This window comes from Globicephala melas, chromosome X (assembly GCF_963455315.2).
Source record: "Globicephala melas chromosome X, mGloMel1.2, whole genome shotgun sequence".
Taxonomy (NCBI): Eukaryota; Metazoa; Chordata; class Mammalia; order Artiodactyla; family Delphinidae; genus Globicephala; species Globicephala melas.
Window position 1 is genome coordinate 110,827,095 of NC_083335.1, and position 24,754 is coordinate 110,851,848.

Below are 24,754 nucleotides of genomic sequence, written 5' to 3' on the forward strand. Positions count from 1 at the left end.
TTAAATAAAATAAACAAAATAAAATAAAATAAAAATGGTTACTCTCATCTCTTCCTTAGGTAGAAGAGGGAAACTTCTACCCAAGGAAGAACACTAAACTAAGAGCCAAATGTCGTTCATTCTAAGGGACCCTTATTTAACTTCTCTGGGCTGTGATTCTCTCAATTTGAAAAAAGGGAATGACACTATATTCTCCACACACACCCCCACCCCAGAGCAAACGAGAGAACGGGTATGAAAGCACTCAGGAAAGTGTAAGGTACTGCCCAACTGTGAGCAGGGCTAACACACCATCAGTACACTCTGATACGATCACACCAGGTGTTACAGGCATGTGTTTTGACTTCTCACTGACCAGGGCCATATTTGTTGTTAAATATTTTGATTACCACTCCTGAGTATGAGATAATACTTTAAGATACAGTGTTAGCACAAAAAAGGACTGGGATCAGGACAAAGGTCTGGTCTTTATAGCAGCTATTCGCTCGTTTACTTCTGTACTACTAAACTCTAAGATAAAACACGTCATGCCTGGTAGGGAAATGGTTGAGTGCATTTCTATTGCATAGTAAGATAAATTCAAATGTTTAAAAAATACATTACAAAGAGAAAATTTTAAGTACTCATACATCCTAATATATGTCCTCCTTCAAAAAAGTTACCTTCAAGAAATAATGCACGTATTCGAGTTATATTAATCTTTCTCAAATGATTTTCAAATTCCTTTTTTGTTAGATTTCAAATTACATAAGAAAATCTTATTACTTTATACTCACCACCTAGTATTTATATACATTTAAAAATTTTCATATCAATATGATAGAAATAGTTGAAAAAATATAATACAAGTTGTAGCAAGTAACTTAGGGATTCCAGAAATCATTATGCAATGAAACATGTCCTGAAGGCAACTGGAAACAAACAAGCAAGCAGTGGTGTAGTGTTCTGGGCCAGAAGACTTATTCTCTAATTCAGCTCCACTTTTACTCATGTGCCTGTCCTTGGGCAAGTTATTTGACCTTTATGAACTCTAGTTTCCTCATCTGTTAAATGAGAATGATAACTTCCATACTTATCACACAGGGCTACTTCGGAACTAAAATGAGACTGTGTGTATAAAATTTCATGAAAACCATAAAGCACCATACAAATTAAGAGATTCGTTTTATTATGGCCTCCAAGTTATTTCTATTTTTAAGATCCCATTATTTTATATTTTCTTATACATTAACTCACATAACCTTATTCACACTGGGCTTAGATAGTGTGAGCCAGTTATAAAAATATAGGCTATTGGTCATCAAAACGTAAAGAAAAGGGGAATGATTCTGCATCTCTGATACACTTCCTTCCCTCAGCCTTCAGCTGGCTGGGATGAGTAAGCTGGAGAAGTCTGAGAGGTGCTGAAGGCTATAGGTTCTATTGGGATGTCCAAGACTGAAGGGGGCTCAAGGAGCAGCAGCAGAGAGCCATGGAAGAACTAGGTCTGAGAGGACACGTGGACTCCTTGATTAAGGGGAGACCCTGCCTCAGAGCATGTGTGTGGTCTTGCTTGGGAGAGAGGGATCTGGATCTTACCAGAAAAAGTATAGGAGAACTTCTTTTACATCTCTGAAGCTAAAAGAATACTAATACTTGTATTTAGAGACACCTAGGAACATAGAGACTTCCTCTCACACTCTTGATGCAAGAGTAGAAAGTGTTGTGCCTCCAACTATGGAGAGGTTTAACCTAGCTTAAGCAGAAAATTAAAAATGGAAATAACCTAGTACTTAAGGGGATCCAGTAACCAGAGAGAGGCAGACCAATCAGATCTGCCAAAGTACGATCCCCTAATGAGACAAGACCGCTGGAGGAGACAGAGGACACTTTTTTTTTTAAGAGTACCATGAAATAAAGAACAAAAAGTTAATAATTCTTGGCATGAAAAATATGCTATTCAAATTTAAAATAGCATAGATTGGCGCTAACTAAAAGAAGGAATGGTTGAAAAATACATTACTGACCTGAAAGAGCAAGCAGATAAAAAATCTCTCACACAGAGCAAAAGGCAAAATGATGGAAATCATGAGGAATGAGTAAGAGATTAGAGTTCAGAGCCAAGAGAACTAATGTGCCAATAATAAGCATTCCAGAATCAGGAAAAAGGAACAGATGGAGAAGAGGCAATAATTACATAAATAAGAGAGGGAATTTTCTATGGTTAAAAAGAGACTTCAGCCTGAAGTTTGAAAGAGCTCATGATTTCTATGCTCAATGAACATGTATTGATTGCTTGTTATGTACTAGATACAGTTTTAGGGTGTTAGAAACACAGAAGTAAACAATACAAAGTCCCTGCATTCAAGCAGCTTGCATTTAGAGAATCTAACACCCACATGCCCCATAGAGGAAAATACTCAAGACAATATTCTAACCAAATAATAGCAGTAACAATAAAAAGTCCTTAAGCCAGGGAAAGACTAAGAGGAAAGAATACAGATGTGAACAATGAACCTTGCAATATATAATTAAATATAAATCAATAGCAATAATATGGAAATTGTGTTTAAGTACAAAGCAAGGATTCAAGAAATAGAAGAGACATACTATGAAGGAAATCTAATAATGGTCAAGAAATAAAAATATGGCATGAACAATAGCTAAGGATTTGCAGGAGAGTTGAAGGGAGAAAAGTAAAATTCTCTACAAATCTCATCTGAATGGGAGATGTACATGGAAAATGTGAAAACAAATACATTTGTCTTACTGGAGGAGAGAGAAGCTAATGGTGGAGGAATAAAGTTATAGCTATTTGAGAAGTATACATACATACATCATTTATTAGAAATGTCAGGAATGGGAAGACAATGACTAATGAATGGAAAAGCACAGTAAAAGTGCCAAAGAAAACAATAATTTTAAAAACTTCACCAAAACAGCAAAAAGAAAGGAAAAAAGGATGAAACCAAGAGAAATAAATAGTAAACAAAGTAAAATAGAAGGACATTTTTCAAAAATATGTGTTGTTATACTAAATGTGAGTGGGTTAAATTCTACCATTAACATACCAAGACTACCAGACTACATTAAAACACAAAACTCAGGTATGTATAGTTTGTGAGAAATACACATGAAAAAAATAAAGGGAGACTGAAAACAAGGTAACTACAACAAAGAAAAAGCAAAAATGCAAATATTAATATTAGATAGAGTGGAATTTTTAACATTAAAAGTGCTAAACATGATGATAAAGCAACATTATATCATAATAACAGGCACTTTATAAAGAAGATACAATTCATAAACTTGTATTCAATAAACAAAAGAACAAGTTTTTGCTTTGTATATTTAGCTACTATAAATGCAAGAAGATTTTTTTAAAAATACAAACATAGTAAATCATTCAGATCAAATTATTGGTTTAAAATAATGTCCACAAATTATTTGACACTCCCTTTAAAAGGTGAAGTCTAATTTACCATTCCTTGAATGTGGGTTGGACTTAGTGATTTACTTTTAAGAAAGGAATAAGAAAAAGCAGAAGTGATGGTGTGCAACTTTGGAGACTAAGTCATAAAAGATACTGCAGCCTCCTATCTGATCTCTCTCTTGGATCACTCACTCTGGGGAAAGCTAGCTGCTATGTCATGAGAACACTCAGGTACCCTGTGGAGAGGCCCATGTGGCTGTTTTGTCAACAGCCAGCAAGGAACTTAAATGCTGTGCCATGTGAGTCAGCAATCTTGGAAATGGGTCTGCCAACCCCAGTCAACCTTACAAATGACTGCAGCCCTGGCCAATAGCTTGACTGCTAGCTCATGAGAGACCTTAAGCCAGAACCACCCAGCTAAACTGCACTCAAATTTCTGAACCATAGAAACTGTGAGATACTAAATGTTTGCAGTTTTAAGCCACTAAGTACTGGGGTAATTTATTACAAAGAAATATACAGTATACATATTTAGAAAGATATAGATGGAAAAAACTGAATATACAGTTTACCCTTGAACTGCAAGGGTCCACTTATATGCAGATATTTTTCAATAGTAAATACTGCAGTACTTGAGAACCTGCTGTATAGCACAGGGAACGCCACTGCGCTGTACAGTAGAAACTAACACAACACTGTAAAACAACTATACCCCAATAAAAAATAAATAAATAAATTTCATTATATAATAGGTAAAAAAAAAACCACTACAGTACTACATGGTCCATGGTTGGTTGAATCTGTGGACACAGAGGAACTGCGGATGAAGAGGGCCAACAATAAGTTATTCGTGGATTAACTCTTGCATTGTTCAAGGGTCAACTGTATAACTAATGAACTTAATAGATAGATATATGAAGAACTTTGCATCCTATGAATAGAGAATACAATTAATTTTTCATTTGTCCACAGAGGCTTCATGAGAATCAATCATATACTTGATTTCAAAGAAATCCTTAACAAATTCAAAATAAGAAACATTTCATAGAACACATTCTCATATCATAATCCAATAAAATCTGAAGTAAATAAAAATATGATTCAAAAAATTCCAGCTTCTTGAATTAAGATCCTTGGAAATTAAAAATTGTAGTCTTAATAACCATTGGATCAAAGAGGAAATTAATAGCAATATTATAAGTTCAACAGAAGGCTCAGTTAAAACTAAAATTAGAAAAGATGCATTGCCTGAAATGCCTTCATTATTAAAGAAGATGCACGTGAAAGACTGTATTCATCTTAAGACATTAGAAAAATAAAACCAATCAAATAAAGATAAAAGCTGAAATTAATGAAATGGAAAACAAAAAAATGAAAGTTATATAATCCAAAGGGTGATTCTTTGAAAGAACAAATTGATAAAATTGATGATAAAACTCACCATGAGCCTGATTGAGGATAAGTGAAAAAAGAGAATAAATGTAAGATTAAAGATTGGAAAAAAGACAAAGATATACAGAAGTAAATTTTAAAACTATATATATATATATATATATATATATAGAGAGAGAGAGAGAGAGAGAGAGAGAGAGAGAGAGGGAGGAGAGAGAGAGAACATAATATTGGCATCTGTGGCAATGTACTTTGACAATCTAGAGAAATGGAGGATTTTCTTGAAAATTAGAAGCTACCAAAACTGATTCAAAAGAAGTAGAAAACTTCGAAAGTGCATTGGTTGCATGTTGCTTTATAGCAGAGCTCTATCTCAATTTTTAAGAGCAAATAGTTTTAATGTTACTTAAACCAGCGATTCCCATCCTTGGCTGCACATTAAAATCACATGGAGACTCCTAGGTGTCCATCAGAATCTCTGGGAGTGGGACTCAGGTATCAGTAGGTTTTTTTCCCCATTTTCTTGGGTGATTACAATGTATAGCCAAGTTTGAGAACAAGAGATTTAAGTTCCAAACCATAGAAAATGATGTACATCTCTCCAATTTATTTCATAAGATCAATAAAACCTTAATATCAAAATTTGAGAAAAGCAACAGTCAAAATTTGAGAAAATATGTAAACATATTTTCCACTGGAATGACCAATTTTCTGGTAGTAGAACTCATCCCCAGTTAAACCAAACTTTATAAGTATTTCACCTCTACTATGAGCAACGAATACCGAATTTCTTTAGTCAAACCTAATTTTAAGCCCCTAATAGTAAGGGTCAGCTAAGCCATCCACCTTACATGGCATGCTTGACACCCAATAAGTTTTAACCTTTTCAAAAAATCACACGACTTCAAAAGATTGATGTGTGATAATGAAGCTCGTTCAATAGAAAATGTTACTGTCTGTGAAAGTGATTCTAAAAGGAGTCCTAAATATATACTGAACTTCTGTAAGTGTTGAGCCTCTGAAGGCAAAGGCAAGACTTACTTGGATGTATAAGAACTGCATTGTTGAGCCAGGACTAGTTGTATTACTCTATACAGTCTGAGTTCAAATACGTTTTAGTCTTAGAATAATAAGAGAATTGGAAAACAGATAAAAAGAATAGCTAAGTCTCCTGGGACATGGGTCTCTAGGATATTTAGGCTTCTAGCTACGCTACTGAGATTTCTCTGGATTTTCTTCAAAGAAGCAAACACTGCTGCTGAGGGAACCCATCCTTCACTCAGTTCCAGTAAATCAAACTCTCTGGCTTATTCTGCAGCTGATATACAACAAACCATCTATGACATGGTGATCAAGGTGACAAATACAGAAAACCTGGGGTAACTACAACTCTGAACAGCATTAGATGACCTTCAGGGGGAAAAAAATAGCAGATCACAATTAATTAACTTGAGTAGAGATAAGGAGACCTATTTCCCACTGAAGTATTTTACATAAGACATCTAGAAGTTATCACAATTTTGGGGGGGCATTTTCCCGAGGCACATCAAACAATAACCTCTGGACCTCAACTCCACATAATTTTAATTTTTATTTCTTTTGCAAACTCTATTTTAGAGATCTGTTCTGATTATAACACACTGCCTTAATCTCAAAAGGTAAAGAATTGACTACTGTGGCAGTGGGAAGCATATCAGCAATAGAGAAAAAAGAAAATATTTAATGACCTTCACAGCCGGAAAATTTGGGGCATAGGGCGTGGGGTGGAGGATAGTGGAGAAGAGAGAAAGAAAAGGAAAACAAGGCTGCGTGGCTTCCATGGACAGCATCAGTATGACACCCATAGGGGTGAGAGGTAATTAGCTTCTCTCTGTCCATGTGCAGCTCTTTTTCAACTGTAGGAGGTTTCCACACACAGCATCAATTTAACAAACCAACTTGCCAATACTTGGTCTAAAATTTCAAGCTTTCTCGTCAATGAGGAAAAGGATCTGAATGAAGTATTCCAAACTGGTCACTCTAATTAAGCAAGAGTGGCTGATTAAAATTAACCTTTTCAGAAAATAAAGTCTAAAAATATGACCTAACTAATGCCATGTAAATTGCTTCACTTGATGATATGTGAAGCCATATAAAGTTGGGATGCCCTTTTAGGAAAGGTGTGCCATGGTTAACCGTGTGGAACCCAGAGGAAAGAATTCCCTTCAAATCCAGATAGGACTGTGAGCTGAAACTGTCTAGTTTAGTCTTAAGGTGCTAAATGATAGAATTTGTAAGGACAACCAAATATTAAAGAAACCAAAAATGTCAAAACAATCAAAAACGATCACTGGTACGGATTCCATCATTTATTGCAGCACACCACAAAAAGGGTGTGGGAATAAAATCTTTTCTGATCCTTCAGAACTTTCCTTCATGATTTAGGCACTTATCAAATTACTAAAACTCTTTGAAGGGATTGTATTAAATGTCACCTCCTCCAGGAAGTCTCCCACGACTTAGACGCCCCTCCAATGTGCTCCCTTGGAAACTTGTTTACCCCAGTTATAACATGTCTCACCCTGAACTGTCTTGTCTTTTCATTAGGTGACCTACCCCACTAAACTGTGATATCTTTGGGGCCAAAAACAGTTCCATACTCTTTCATCGCTGGGCTCTCAATCTCCACTTCCTGAACACCGTCATTGGTTAACACTCAAAATATTTCTTGCTTTCATGTGAATGCTATAATTTCACCTTTAGTCCTTTTTATAGTACTTCTTACCACCCACCTCCTCCTGTTCAATCTTTACATTAGCACTTTCCAGTTTTATATATTCCATTTAGTTTTGCCAATGGAATTAAAGAAACATTCTCTTTTTGCATCTATCTACTCCAGAGTCCTTTCCCTGATCGCACCTTAATATCTTCAACTACCTCTTGAAAAATTTTCTAATTGCCTAGGAAGTCACTTTTCCCATTTAATTTACTCAACTATTTTCCCTTTTTTGTATTTTCCAAGACCTCTAGAAAAATAATTACCAGATTTTCTGTTGTGGCTATTCCCCACATACCTCCACCCCCTCCTCCTTCCTCAGATTGTAATTGTCAAAAATAGCAGGACTGTACTTATGAACATTTATATGGTGTTATGTAGACTTAAACAAATCTCATTCCTCAAACTGCATAAATAAACTCCCTTTTGCCTTCAACTCATTCAGAAAGACTTCCCTCTGGAAATCTGGGCCTCCCTTCGGGATGGTGCCAGACTCCTGACTCCTGCAGCCCTCTGGAAGGAAAGGACCCACTCTTCACAGGATGGAGACCTCAGGGTCAGGAGTTGGGGTGGGTCCACTTGCTCTTTAGAGCCACCAACAGACTAACACTTTGCCAGCCTCTCCTCCTTCTAGGCCCATGAGCTCTAACTAAACGTCCTTCCTCTGCATCTCATCTCTCAGTCCTGTGGCCAACCCACTTAACACACCTGCTTTCCACTTGCTTGACCTCCTCATCCCTAATATTCTCTTTCACTCACTTCAGCCACCCACATGCTGGATTCCACCTTGGACTCATTCATCCCCTAGGACTACTCCCCTTGCAACTTCCCAGCCATCCTGCTTCCTGGGCCTCCTGCCCTGACCTCAGAGAGCATGGCAATCCTTCATTCCACCCATTTCTCCCAGTTGGTTGCCATCCTGGCCTCTTCCTTCCCTGCCCAGACTGGATTCCGTAGCTGATCTCCAGAATTGCCCTATTTACCAGAACCCTCAGTTCCCTGCCGGCAAACCTTTGGCTGGACTTCCTGACACCAACTCACTACCTGGATGGCCTTCTATTTCTCCTGACCCCACTCTCTGGCTACCAGGCCCTAGACCTTTGCTTAGGCCTCCTGCAGTCTCAACTGAACCTCTTCCTAAGTGCTGGCTCCATTCATCCACTCCTGGTTTGGCTTCCTCCATTCCCTTCCAAGCTCCCATTCTGAATGAATGAAATGAAAACTTTGTATTTCTATTATAATTTAGTACTTTAAAAAATGCTTTTGGATATTTATGTTATCTTATTCACAAGACAACCTCTTATGGGGTGGAAGCTCAAGAATACTGCAGCCAAAGAAGAACTAAATAGACATTTATCCAAAAGACAAACAGATGGCCAAAAGGCACAAGAAAAGATGCTCAACATCGCTAATTATTAGAGAAGTGCAAGTCAAAACTACAATGAGGTATCACCTCACACCAGTCAGAATGGCCATCATCAAAAAGCCTACAAATAATAAATGCTGGAGAGGGTGTGGAGAAAAGGGAACCCTCCTACACTGTTGGTGGGAATGTAAATTAGTGTAAATCAGCCACTATGGAGAACAGTATGGAGGTTCCTTAAAAAGTTAAAAATAGGGACTTCCCAGGTGGCACAGTGGTTAAGAATCCGCCTGCCAATGCAGGGGACATGGGTTTGAGCCCTGCTCTGGGAAGATCCCACATGCCACAGAGCAACGAAGCCCATGCACCACAACTACTGAAGTCCACGTGCCTAGAACCCGTGCTCCGTAACAAGAGAAGCCACCGCAATGAGAAGTCCGCACACTGCAATGAAGAGTAGCCCCCGCTCGCCACAACTAGAGAAAGCCTGCGCGCAGCAACGGAGACCCAACACAGCCAAAAAAAAAAAAGGTTAAAAATATGGTAACCATATGATCCAGCAATCCCACTCCTGGGCATATATCCGAAAAAGACAAAAACTCTAATTTGAAAAGATATGTGCACCCCAATGTTCATAGCATCACTATTCACAATAGCCAACATATGGAAGTAACCTAAGTGTCCACCGACAGATGAATGGATAAAGAAGATGTGGTATATATATATATATATATATATATACACACATACAATTGAATATTACTCAGCCATAAAAAAAAGAAATAATGCCATTTGCAGCAATATGGATGGACCTAGAGATTATCATACTAAGTGAAGTAAGTCAGAAAGAGAAAGACAAATACCATATGATATCACTTATATGTGGAATCTAAAAAATAATACAAATGAACTTATTTACAAAACAGAGCCAGACTCACAGACATAGAAAACAAAATTATGGTTACCAAAGGGGAAAGTGGGGGGAGAGATAAGTTAGGAGTATGGGATCAACAGATACACACTACTATATATAAAATAGGTAAATAAAAACGATTTACTGTATAGCATAGTTTCAGGTGTAAAGGAAAGTGATTCGGATAGCCAAATCACTTTCCTGTATACCTGAAACTAACACAATATTGTAAATCAACTATATGTCAATACTATTTAAAAAAAGAGGGCTTCCCTGGTGGCGCAGTGGTTGGGGGTCCGCCTGCCGATGCAGGGGACACGGGTTCGTGCCCCGATCCGGGAAGATCCCACATGCCGCGGAGTGGCTGGGCCCGTGAGCCATGGCCGCTGAGCCTGCGCGTCCGGAGCCTGTGCTCCGCAATGGGAGAGGCCACAACAGTGAGAGGCCCGCGTACCGAAAAAAAAAAAAAAAAAAAAAAAAGAAAACCCAACCAACAAAGAGGAGTCATAGCACTGGAAGAGCAGCTGAGCCTGGCAATGATGAATCAGGGTGGAGAAGAGAAGAGCAGTTTGGAACTTGCTATGGGGGACTACTTTCACGCATCATTAGTGCACAATGGAGGAGAAGACTGCTGTGGCATGCTCACTTCTGAACCAAATAACAATAAAATAAAACAGACTGTTTCCCTCCCCTTCCTCTGCCATCTAGACATTTGCCATATAATAAAGAACATAAATACAATCAGGTACAAATCCTAATGGATCTACAGATAACAATAATATTAAACAAAGGCCCAAATTAAATCTTTAAAATTTTTTTGTGAAACGTGTGAAAAAACCAAATCTTTCAACTTCTTGGATAAAAACTGTCCTATTATATCTGTATTTGTACCTATCCCTAATAAAACTAATATTGTTATTTGTCCTAGGACTGCCTTCCCCCAACAAAAATATAAATATTTAGCAAAATAATCATTTACCTTATAGTAGATCAAAAAAAGATCATCCAGTTTCCCATGCAAATCACCTGGAAATGAAATGAAAAATCGCTATTCAGTAGGAACAAGAATTTAAAAACTGAAAAGACAAAAACTCTAATTTGAAAAGCTACGTAACAGAATTTAAAAACTGAAATACTACTGATATACTCCAAGCGTTTTCAGGACATCGGGTTTTTACCCTATGATGATATTAATTCAACAGACAATTTGTTTCCATAGCACTCTATGGAAACTTTGTCCCCTTTCCTATAGGGGACAGCATCCAATGTGGCAATTACCTATTCACTCCTGCCATTTATGGGCCTCCCTTCGGGATGGGCCTCTGTGCCAAGTGCTCTGTGCCACTCTCTGCCAAGTGCTAGACTAAGGGTTTACGTGAATTGTCTTGTTCAATCCTTACAACCACTCTATGAGATGGGTATTGTTTTCATCAGACTCGTTTTACGAATGAGGCTCGGAGTAGTTAAGTAACTTATGCAAAGTTGCCCAGCTACCAAGTAGCAGAGCTGGAATTCAAACTCAACTTTATCTCTCTTCAAAAGTGAAGCTCTGGGCTTCCCTGGCGGCACAGCGGTTGAGAGTCCGCCTGCCGATGCAGGGGACACGGGTTCGTGCCCCAGTCCAGGAGGATCCCACGTGCCGCAGAGCGGCTGGGCCCGTGAGCCGTGGCCACTGGGCGTGCGCGTCCGGAGCCTGTGCTCCGCAACGGGAGAGGCCACAACAGTGAGAGGTCCGCGTACCACAAAAAAAACACACACAAAAAAAATTGAAGCTCTTAGTGATTGTTCTGTACTACCTACACTGTAATCTCTAGGAGAACAGCAGTATCATCTATATTGGCATTAAACCCCAAATGCCTCCCATAGTACCTGCTGCATAGTAGGCACTCAATAATTAAGTTTAATTGCTAAATGCAAAGGTTTTTAAAGCCACATTTTCAAAAATATGCTCCAGCAGTAGCATCTGAAACTTAAAAATTTTGAGTAGATAGTTGACATTCTCTTGATGAGACTATTAGAGAAAACAAAAATGAAAGCATGGCTTTATAAAACTCAGCCAACTGAGGGAAAACATATAAATAGATGAAGCCATTGATTTAAAAACAAGAGTAAATATGTGAGTATTCAAAAGCCCTATTTGGATAACTATTTCTAGGTAAATATTTGACTTTCATAACCTCTGATCATAAGTTTTTATTCCTTGTATCCAACTTAATTACCAAATATAATTTAATTCAGGAATACTTTTCCTCAGTTTGCTTAAAATGCTACAACCAAACTTAACCAAATATATGCAAGAAATGACTGCAATTATAATGGGAATAATAAAATTAAAATCCTACATCACCAGCACTTATTTATAAAATGACTACAATATTAAGAGCATATTAATACTACCATATACTTAAATCTCATTGCTCTCACTCCAAATCTAAGGAAATAAAAATGGAAGGACTTTACTTATCAGTTAAATATATATTTTTAATTATTTTGTTTTCCTAATTTTCTTCAGGATACTCCAATAAAGATGGTTAAAAAAAAAAAAAACAACTTCAGCTAAGAAAATATGAGCTCATTCACTCAGCAGCTACATTATGCTGCTTTAAAGGAGAGGCACCAACGTACACCATTGAGAATAAAGGTGCCTTTCGGGCTGACACAGCAGAGGCCTGTATATGTTTGCCAAATCTGTGTGTGGTTAGTGCTTCTGAGGCCACATCAGAAAAATATGAGTTCTGATGGCAGGGAGGAATTTCTGAGAGGGAGACAAGCATAATAATAAAAATGCTGTGAGTCAGGTATTCTGTAGAATTTGTTTAATTGGGAGCTTTAGAATATCTGCAATGCCTTAATGGACAAAGTATTTCACTTCACATCAATAAAACAAGCTACTATTAGCAGCTTTGGTTCCAGTTAAAAAAAAAGCAAAAAACAAAAAACCCCAAAGATTTGGGTGGTCAGAACTGTTGCAGCTGGTATGCTAATAAATGAATTGCTTTCAGCATATTAAGAGTTGAGGCTATACAAATATTTTTATTTTCATTTTTTTCATAAGCTGCCTTATTATTTTTTAATTAATTAATTAATTAGGCTGCTCCAGGTCTTAGCTGCAGCACGTGGGATCTTCGTTGCCGCGTGTGGGATCTTCCTTGCAGCATGCAGGGTCTCTAGTTGCGGCATGCAAACTCTTAGTTGAGGCATGTGGGACCTAGTTCCCTGACCAGGGATCAAACCTGGGCCCCTGCATTGGGAGCACTTAGCCACTGGACCACCAGGGAACTCCCTAAAAATATTTTTAACTTCTAGTTGGACAGCAAGAGATAAAACTCAATGTATCATGGAAAGGCAGCCACAGAAAGATATTTCCACTGCACACAAAAACCTAAGTGCATAACTGGTTATCGTTTATAACATAAACTAAAACACCTACTATATTTCATGCACGTTGAGAAATGTGTAGCATGTTTAGATGCATCTGGAAATTAAAATAATGGTAAAGGTTCACCATAATTTCTCCCCCTTTCCTAATACTGTCTTAAACAGAGGATGTTTATGAAAATATGGCCCTGATTTTAAATTTTATTTTAAATGATGACCAAATTTTTCTAAGTTCAATGGGGCTATTAAAGACAGAAAATAATAATTCCTATGCTATGGGAACCTATGGGCCTTGGTTTTTCCTTCTATCAATGGTGCTACATGGAAGAAGTCTGGAAATAAATGCCCTGCCAAGATGTGAGTATCTTTAAAATAATGGAACTGTCCAATCAATCCATTCCCTAGTCCTTGTCTCATGATGGAAAATGAAACATCAGTCAGAGCAGTGCATGATGGGAGTTGGGATAGCAGATACGGAGTTGGCTCTAACCTGGGATGCAGAAGATCTGATTTTTAACTCTGACTCTGCCACTAACCAGCTGAGTAAGCTGAGGTGGAGAGAGGGGGACAAGTTACTACATAGAAATGCATGGAAGGCAATACACTTTTCTCTCTGGGCCTCAATTTCATCCGTAAGAGCAAGGGATAGACTAGATGGTCTCTGTAAGAACCACTCAGTTCTTACACTGCATGATTCCAGGACTTACATGCCCTCTAATTAATTCATGTCTTCTTCCAGATCCTTTTATGCAAAGCTAAGTCTCCAATGGCAACTGGAGGTATACTGGAAACATATGGGAGCAGATCACACTCCCTGTTTGGCCTATTATATACACTCTGAGAGCAAACCTCGCCTTGGCTCCAGAGGCTTCATGGGTTGGCATCGCTTCCTGAGCCTCATGACCCAAAATTCTTTATCTCCATGAAAAGTAAGTGCTGATGAGGCCTTGAATAAAAGGTCCCCACTGCTGAGATGCATCATCTGGAAGGCAGAGATGTGGTGGCCTGATTTGGCTGGAATTGAACCATTAAGGACTCTTCAAAAGCCTGAGTCAGGACATGTCAAGGAGCATGTACTGCTACATCGAGCCCCTGTCACCACTATCAGATGCTAGAATGGAAATAGTTTAATTAGATTGTCAAATCCATTCTACCTGCCAGAGTAAAAGAAACATGGGCTAAAAATTGATTTGGAAAATAACAATCACTGTTTTGTAACCTAAAGGCTTAATTAGAAGTTAAGGGAATTGCTGTTCCTTCCACGCACTCCATTCTCAGACAGTTGCAAGCACGCTGAGCACCAACTGTGTTGAATTTCAATGTGTACTGCTTCTTGAAGCAATATCCTGTCAGACTGGCCTATATGATAACAAAATCTCAGCTCTTGTTATTTAGAAGAACAAGGAACAGATTTCTGGGACATTCCCACTCTTCTAAAAGCTGCAGAGACCAGTTGGAAAAATCTAAAACAGCAGCCGAGGGCAGAGAAGAATTTAGTCTCCACCCTTCCTTGGGCTTTTCTCTTCCCAGCATAAGTGGCATGCAGAGGCCCACCTAGAAAAAGCTACATTGAACAAAGATAATGAGAGCCAGAGGGAGGGCAAAGAACACTTATTCCACCCATGGGTGATTTTCTGTATTAAAATGCTGCCTGCCTTTATAAAAAGCTATGAGTTCTTTAATTTCTCACATAATTAATTCCTGCCAGCTGGTATGCAAAACAAAGACAAGATAGGAAACAGTACTATCATGATAGAAAACTCTATATTAACACTTTTCCCTTAACACAGTCCAATTTACACAGTTTTCAAGTTAGGCCAATGATGTAGAACCAAGAGGCTCCTAAATATTAATTTGGCAACACTGCTCTGAAACTTACCACAGATTGTTATCTCTTTGGAGGGAGAAGTTTTTATGTGAGTGAAATTCGGCATTTGCTGCAGGAGCTTCTTGGTTTCAAATAGCACCTCTAAGACATAATAAGCATGAAGTATCTGTGAGGGCGAAGGAGAGGAAATAGATATCATGAACTAGGAGAAAAGGCATGAGTATGTAGAAAGCAATATAGGTGGAACATATGAGCACGTTTCAGGTAGCTGTAGTTCACGACAATCTCTAAATTATTTTTAAATAGATTATACTAGCACAGTATCTGGCACATAATAAGCCCTCACTAGAGATGTGTAAGTTGAATGAATGAATGGTTCCTAGGATGTCTATATTCTCATGTTCTTAATTGACATCACCCATTCACAGAACATTTCTTATTATTCTTGGTCCTTAGAGCCCAAGAGAGGTGACAAGAAAAAAAGGAGACTCCCTTGCCCTAAGGAAATGTGCAGGCAAAAAAGTAAAGAGAAGGAGGGAAAAGAGAAGTAGAAAGGAAGAGAGAAGCAGAGAGAGATTGTTCAAGAGGAGCTGCTTTGCATTTGCTTGTGACCTCCTGCCCCGGGGCTGGGAATTAGATGGGGGTGCTGGGTTAGGAGGTCTCACAAGGTAGCCAGACAGGCCCCAAGGGACTCCTGAGCCAGGTGTCCTAGGTGTGGCTCAACATTTGGTGCACAGACATGAGTTTACAGGACAGCAAGCACACTTATATACAAGTGTAAGTATACAACATATTGCCAATTCAAATAAACCATTCAGATTAGCTCCTATTATGACTATTCATCCCTTGATCTCCTTCAGTTACAGTGTTGATGACAGCATTGTTTTGGACAGATTTACTGGGTTTTCTCTTCCAGACTTTTCTGTTTATTTGTTTTTAAATACAGTGTGTTGTTCTCCCTTTTTTTAAATTATGAACTATTCCAAATACATAATTCAAAAAGTGATGTAGCTGATACAAATTTAACAGATGCTAACACCACTTTCTAGTCAGGAGTGTCTGCGCCTGTACTGTCCAATGCAGTAGACACTGGTCACATGGGGCTATTGACCACTTGAAATGGGGTCAAAATTGAGATGTCATGTAAGCACAAAATACGCATTGGATTTTAAAGACAGTATGAAAAAAAAAGTAAAACATCTCATAAAAAACTTTTAATATGATTACATATTAAAATGATAATTTTATATGTTGGAGTAAATAAAATACATTATTAAAATTAATTTCACTTGTTTTTTTCTTTTTGCCTTTATAATGTTGACTACTGGAAGATTTTAAATTATGTATGTGGATCACATTATATTCCTATTGGACAGCACTGGTTTAGATTATTGGAGGCTGAGAGAGAGGTCATATCTACATATTGTTCAGATAACGCTTTGGGCATGGGATTCAGGACAGAGGAACACTTTGGAACAATCCTATCTCGTGGTGTCCTGAAATTTCCATTTCCACTTCCTATTAAAATAATGAAATTATTTTCCATTTCCACTTCCTATTAAAATTATTTAATCATGAAATTCTCCAAACTTATTTTTTTTAAAAAAAACCAGGAAGCAGGATTGGAAGCAATGTGAGAATTAGGAGGAAAGAGAAGGTCCCCTGGATGTTAATTAGTGGGGAGCAACCCACATTTCCTGTCTCTCCAAACCTAATGGATTGCTAAGGATTTTCCCCACAAAAGCATTCTAAATCGGTGAGTCAAATCTTTAGCCAGATTTTAAAGGAACAGGCAAAACACTCTGATAGCATGATTTATTTTAATTTCCATATTTAATTTATTGATTCCCAAAACTGGCTTCAGTGTTACCTTAAGTTGCCACTGTAGACTGTCTGGACCATTTGTAGTGCTAATCAGAGTAATTACTGTCTGAAAAGGCAGTTGTTTTATTAAGTTAAATTAACAAATAATCATTGAGGATATATTGCAACAACAGAAAATCCCTATTATGAAAATGTTTTTTCTGGGTCCTTTTTCAATTGGTTAAAATCACTTTGGTATTATTAGTCCCTACAAAGCCAGTCTACTTCTCTTTAAGTAGCATTATAATCGTGTTTATAGCAATATTAAATACTCAAAAGAGTTAACTCAGAAGTTGATTTCTATGTTTACAAATATATTCAGATTAAATGGCAACTTGAATAAAATACTCATATTCTTTTAAAGGCACTGAGGGAGGAAAATATTACTTTGAAAGGATTTTCTTTTTAAAACAGTAACTAGTTTTTAAATGAAAAAAACCCCCACATTTCTAAAGTTGAAACAAAAATTTAAACAGCAAAAAGGAGTATAATAATGAAAAGCAATTTTCCTTCTTCCCCAGACTTCAGTCTCCTTTCCCTATTCCCCAAAACAGCCACTGTTAAGAGTATCTTGAGTATCTTTCCAAAAAATATTCTATGCACTTGCAAGCATATAAAAATCAATATAACCAGGCTTCCCTGGTGGCACAGTGGTTAGGAATCCACCTGCCAATGCAGGGGACACGGGTTCAAGCCCTGGTCCGGGAAGATCCCACATGCCGTGGAGCAACAAAGCCCGTGTGCCACAACTACTGAGTCTGTGCTCTAGAGCCCGCGAGCCACAACTACTGAAGCCTGCATGCCACAACTACTGAAGCCCTCGCGCCCAGAGCCCATGCTCCGCAACAAGAGAAGCCACTGCAATGAGAAGCCCGCGCACCGCAACGAAGAGTAACCCCTACTTGCCGCAACTAGAGGAAGCCCGCACGCAGCAACGAAGACCCAATGCAGCCAAAAATAATAAATAAATAAAATAAATTTTAAAAAAAATCAATATAACCACATATGAATATGCAAACACACGTATAAGTACATAATCCCTTAAATAAAATGTGGTATATTCACACAAAGGAATATTATTCGACCAAAAATAGGAATGAGGTACTGACTGATACATGCTACAACATGAATGAACCTTGAAAACATTATACCAAGCAGAAGCCACCAGACACAAAAGGCACATATTATATGATTCTATTTATATAAAATGCACAGATTAGGCAAATCTGTAGAGACAGAAAGTAAACTAGTGGTTGCCAGGGGCTAGGGAGAAGAGGGAATGAGGTACAGGGTTTTGTTTTGAGGATGATAAAAATGTTCTGGAATTAGTGGTGATGGTTGCACCACATTGTGAATATACTAAAAACCAATGAATCATACACTTTATTTAAAATGGTTAAAACAATCAATTTTATGTGATATGAATTTTATCTCAATTTTTAAAAATCAAAATATATAATGCTTATTAATTTTGTTAACAAATGGGAGCACATTGTACACTATGTTGAACCTTTTATTCTTCCCTTAGCATCATATATTTTTCATTTTTATAAAATCAAAATTGTCTATCTTTTCTATTATAGCTCCTTGAATTTTTGCCATAGCTTTTCTGTCCTTGAGCATATTAAGCATATTTATTTTCAACTCTGAGTCTGATAATGCCATTATCGAAAAACTCTATAGGTTTGTTTCCATTGTTTGCTGTTTGCCTCAGTTTTCTTTTGTGAATCTTGCATCCTCCTGTGCCTGGTTAACATTTGTGTTAAGTTCTGGATACTGTATATGAAAACTTGAAGAAATCATTTAAGGCCCTATTTTCTTACAGAGAGGGTTGAAATTTTCTCTTGGCAGGTGGCTAGGAGCACTAGCTGTCTAGGATGATATCAATTCAATTTCAGGAATTAGATGATTCAAAATTTTGCGTCAGTCCCTACAGAGCCAGTACTTCTCATTCACTCTTACTCCTAGGGTACACCCTTAAGGTCCTAACCTGAGAATGAGGGTTCTGGGGTGATGTCAGAAAATAATGAAGTAGGTAGTTCCAAGATCCCATCCCTCTGCAGAAACACTGAAAAATCAAGCCAAAAAACCAGATCAAACAAACAAAAAAACCTGTCAGACCCAGCTTTGTCAGAACTCTGGAAGATAGTCAAAGCTCACAGCAACCAATGCTGAATTAAGAAAGAGGCAACTTAAAAATGGCACAGTGCAAGCAGAAAGGAAAGGCTAAGATGGATTTGTAAACAGCCAGGCTAAGCAGTAAAGGAGTGTACCAACACAGAGCCAATCTGCAAAGACTAGATTTTCCTTGCTTCCCTTTCCTTCCCCACTGTTCCCTTCCCTTCTTTCTTTCCCTCTCCCTCTTTCTTCCCCCTCCCTCTTTCCTCCTTTCTTTCCTCCTCCCTCCCTCCTCCTCCCTTCCCCCCTCCCTTTCTTTCTTTCTTTCTTTCTTAATGGCTCTTGGTGTTCAAGGAAATCTCTGTCGAAACACTAGGTGAACACAGCCTAAAAGAAAAGAAACTTTGGAAACCTCACACCCAACTAGACCTAAGAGACATCTATAGACGACTCCACCCAAAACAGCAGACTACACATTTTTTTACAAGTGCACATGGAACATTCTCTAGGATAGACCAGATGTTAGGCTACAAAACAAGCCTCAATACATTCTGAAAGACTGGAATCATACAAAGTATCTTCTCTGACCACAATGGAATGAAACTAGAAATCAATAACAGAAGGAAAACTGGAAAGTTCACAAATATGTGGAAATTAAACAACATACTCTTGAATATGTTGAAGAAATCACGAGGGAAATTAGAAAATACTTTGAGATGAACAAAAATTAAAACACAACATACCAAAACTTATGGGATACAGTAAAAGCAATGCTCAATGAGCAATGTATGGCTGTAAATGCCTACATTAAGAAAGAAGAAAGATCTCGAATGAGAAGCCTGACTTAATGCTTAACACATTATTGACCAGAGACACATTAATACGTCTTTTGTTATCTGAACATCATTGACCAGAGACATATCAATACGTTTTTAGAGAGTGATACAATTAACATCACCATGCAAAGTTGTTAGAGCTTAAAACTGATCAAGCGTTCATCATATAACTTATGATTGTCATTATCATTCACATTTTGCTCCATTAGGTTTTTGCTCCAACCTTGTGTATATCATAAACGTAAAATTTTCAAAAATGACACATTGTGAAATTTTGAGTGAAGAAGAACTGTTCCGTGAATTTTATGCAGAAACTTTCTCTGACTGTCCAAGCAACATATATACTAGTGTCCAGAAGATGACAGTTCTTCAGAATATAGTTCTGATTCAGACGATGTGAATACAAGACCAACAAAAAGACAAAAAACTTAGTGATTGATTCTGATACGGAAAGTGAAAATGAAACTCGTGGTGCTGGAGAATGCTCCTTTGCTTCTACAGAAGAGTGGATAGAAGACAACATTTCACAAAAATTAGAAGACTTTACAGGTGTGTCAGATATAACTACTGAATGTAATAACCTGCAAAGTGTTAGTGAAATAACAGAATTGACTTTCTGGCCAGCCAAAATAAAAATCGCCAGCCACAGGCATTAGTTTCTACAAAAATCCCCCCATCAGTAATGAGTTAAGGAGCTAGAAAAAGAAGAGCAAATTAAACGGAAAGCCAGCAGAAGGAAGAAGATAGGGATTAGAGTGCAGATAAATGAAATAGAGAACAGAAAACCAATAGAATCAACAAAACCAAAAGTTGGTTCTTTGAAAAGAGCTACAAAATTGACAAAATTTTACCTAGACTAGCCAAGAAAAAAAAGAGAGAAAGTGCAAATAACTATAATCAGAAATGAAAATGGGGACATTACCACTGACCTCAAAGAAATAAAAAGAATTATAAGAGAATATTACGAACAACTGTATACTAACAAATTAGATAACTTAGATGAAATGGACAAATTCCTGGAAACACACACATTATCAAAACACTCAAGAAGAAATAGAAAATCTGAACAGATCTAGAACACATAGAGATTGAATCACTAATCACAAACTTCCTAACAAAGAAAAGTGCAAGACCAGACAGCTTCACTGGTGAACTCTATGAAACGTTTAAAGAAGTAACACCAATCCTTCTCAAACTCTTCTAAAAAATAGAAGAGAAGGAAGCAATTCCTAACTCATTTCATGAGGACAGTATTACCTTGATATCAAAGCCAGATAAAGACACCACACAAAAAGAAAATACAGACCAGTATCCCTTACAAATAAAATGCAAAAATCCTTGACAAGATACCAGCAAACCAAATCCAACAGAATTTCTAAAGAATTATATACCATAACCAAGTGGGATTTATTCCAGGAATATAAGAGTGGTTCAACATAAGAAAACTAACCAATGTAATACACAACATTACTATAATGAAGGGAAAAAAACACACAATCATCTCAACTAATGCAGAAAAAGTATTTGACAAATTCCAACACCTTTTCATGATAAAGCCACTCAGAAAACTAGGAATAGATGGACACTTCCTCAACTTGATAAACAGCATTTATTAAAAACAAAACAAAACCAAACCATAACTAACATCAAACTCAATAGTGAAAAGATTAAAAGCTTTCTCCCTAAGATCAGGAACAAGAAAAGCATGTCCACTCTCACCACTGCTATTCAACATTATACTGGAAATCCTAGCCAGAGCAGTTAGGCAAGAAAAAGAAATAAAAGGCATCTAAACCAGAAACGAAGAAGTAAAACTCTATTCACAGATGATGTGATCCTGTATATAGAATATCCAAAAGAATACACACACACACACACACACACACACACACACACATATTAGAGCTAATAAATGAATTCACCAAAGTTGCAGAGTAAAAGATCAACCCACAAAAATCAGTTGTGTTTCTATACACCAGCAATGAACAGTTCAAAAGGGAATTAAGAAAGCAATTCATTTTATAATAGCAACCAAAAGAATAAAATACCTAGGAATAAATTTAAGGTAGTGAAAGACTTGTACACTGAAAAGTATAAAATTATAAAGCATAGCTGAAGGAAATTAAAGAAGACCCAAATAAATGGAAAAACATCCCATGTTCATGGATTAGAAGACTTAATATTGTCAAGAAGACAATACTACCCAAAGCAATCTACAGATTCAGTGCAACCCCTACCAAAATCTCAGTGGGCTTTTTTGCATAAATGGAAAAGTCAGTCTTCAAATTCACTGCAAGGGACCCTAAATGCCAAAACAATATTGAAAAAGAATAACAAAGTCAAAGGATTGACACTTCCTGATTTCAAAACTTACCACAAAGCTACAGTAATCAAGACAGTGTGGTACTGGCATAAGGATAGACACACACACCAATGGAAAAGAATTGGAAGTCCAGAAATAAATCCAGACAGCTATGGCCTATTAATTTTTTACAAAGGAACCAAAACCATTCAATGCGGAAAGAACAGATTCTTCAACAAAAGGTATAGGGACAACTGCATATCCACATGCAAAGAATGAAGTTGGACCCATACTTCATACCATATAGAGATGTTAACTGAAAATGGCTCATAGAGCTAAATGTCAGAGCTAAAACTATAAAATTCTTAAAAGAAAACATAGGGGTAAACCTTCATGAACTTGGATTTAGCAATGGATTCTTAGATATGATGCCAAAACACAAGCAACGAAAGAAAAAAGGAGATAAATTGGACGTCATCAAAATTAGAAACTTTTGTGACTCAAAAGACATTATTAAGAAAGTGACAAGACAACCTACAGAATGGGAGAAAATATTTGCAAATTGTATATCTGATAAGGGACTTGTATCCAGAATATATAAAGAACCCTTACAACTCAATAGTAAAAAGACAAATAACCTGATTTTAAAATGGGCAAAGGATCTGAATAGACATTTCTCCAAAGAATGTGTACAAATGGCCAGTAAGCATGAAAAGATGCTCAACATCTTAGCCATTAGGGAAATGCATATGAGAACCACAATTAGCTACCACTTTACACACAACTAGGATAGCTATAATAAAATTAAAAATTTTTTTAAAACATAAAATAACAAATGTTGGCAAAAAATGTGGAGAAACTGGAACCCTCACCTATTACTAGTGGTAATGTAAAATGGTGCAGCCACTGTGGAAAACAATTTAGCAGTTCCTCAAAATGTTAAACATTGAGTCACCATATGACTCAGCAATTCCACTCCTAGATATAGAAACAACAGAATTGAAAACATATGTTCATATAAAAACTTACACATAAATGTTCATGGCAGCATTGCTCATAATAGCCAAAAGGTAGAAAAAATCCAAATGTTCATCCACTGATGAATGGATAAAAATGTGGTATACTCATATAATAGAATATTAGTCAGCCATAAAAATAAAGGAGTGATGAAATATAGTATGGCATGAATGAATCTTAAAAACATTATGCTACGGGAAATAAGCCACATACAAAAGGAAACATATTACATGACTCCGTTTGTACAAAATATCCAGAAGAGACAAATCCACAGAGACAGAAAGTAGAACAGTGGTTGCCAGGAGTGGGGGAGGAGGGAATGGTAATGAGTACGGCACTTCTTCTGGGGGTGAAGAAAATGTTCTGGAATTAGATATTAGTGATTGTTACACAATCTTGTGAATGTACTAAAAAGCACTGAATCAATCGTACACTTTAAAATGGTGAATTTTATAGTATGTGAATTAAACCTCAGAAAAAGAACAAGGAAATACTGTAAGCCTATAGATAGAGAGGAGGTTTCTGTGCACCTGAGGAGACTTGTATTTAATGGGTTAAGCAGAGCAGAGGGTAGCTCTCACTTAATGTGAAGTTTTTTCCCAAGGGAATGCATTTCTGCTGTAGTATTTTCATCTATTCATTCAACAGATAGCACATGTTATGTACAAGAATCAGGACAGTATCTGCTTCTACTTGCCTGTTGTTGCTTGAAGGCCTCAATCAGTAAATCAATATCAGTAAAAGTGAGAGGAAATTGCAGTCGAGGACCACAGTAGGAGTCTGGGACGTCTATCAACACCCAATAGTCCTGTCTATCCTTGTCCTGGATGTTGCTGTCAAAAAGGTGAGTTACTAATTCTGGAAATGGAAAGACAGAAAAGGGGGGAAAAAATCTACATTCCCATACTTAAAATGCAATAAATAACTTCTTGAATACCTAGCCCATGTAAGGCACTGTGCTAAGTGTTATGAATACCAAGATAACCCACACATAACCATGAGGAATGATTTGTTCTGAGATCAGTAGGTACATTCACATGAAGCATCATTATCCCTTCCCAGGTGGACATTTTACCAAAGCAGTGAGTTCATCAGCAGGGAGGAGAGGGAGGAGCACAGGGAAAACTGGTCAATCAAGGTATTTTGATGCTCTGAAGCTCTAACTCTACATTTTTTTTTGCCCACTCTAATATCTCAGATTTTTACTAATAGGGCTAGAAATATAACAATACATTGTATTTGGTTCAAATATCTGTGGCTATTCAGAATCTACAGAAAATTAAATGGCAACATTTAACTTTTCCCTGTTAGACACTTCAAATTCTACTTACGTAATTGATTTGTTTCTCTTGTCACATAAAAACCAATTTTCTGACATGATTTTCTTTTTCTTCTTGGTAACAAACCATAGGCAGAAATTCCCAAAGGACCTCTCTCTCGAAGAGATATTTCTGTGTAACGGATTACCTGCACTGCCCATTTCAGTAGGTGCTGAGACCCAGGATCTCTTTCTTGCTAGACTGCCTATGAAACAGTCAGCCCAAGAAAAGAAATCTGGCCAATTCAGGTGGAGAAAG

General features: G+C 37.3%; 1 protein-coding gene across 1 annotated transcript in view; it reads right to left on the reverse strand.

The window, feature by feature from the left end:
* Positions 1–24,754, reverse strand: part of PPEF1 (protein phosphatase with EF-hand domain 1) — a 156,913-nt gene that overhangs the window by 52,922 nt on the left and 79,237 nt on the right. The window contains exons 8-10 of the mRNA XM_030843736.2: positions 23,875–24,035; positions 15,093–15,207; positions 10,815–10,861 (exon numbers count right to left, since the gene is read on the reverse strand). Coding sequence (XP_030699596.2) covers positions 10,815–10,861; positions 15,093–15,207; positions 23,875–24,035 — 323 coding nt within the window. The remainder of the gene's footprint in view (positions 1–10,814; positions 10,862–15,092; positions 15,208–23,874; positions 24,036–24,754) is intronic.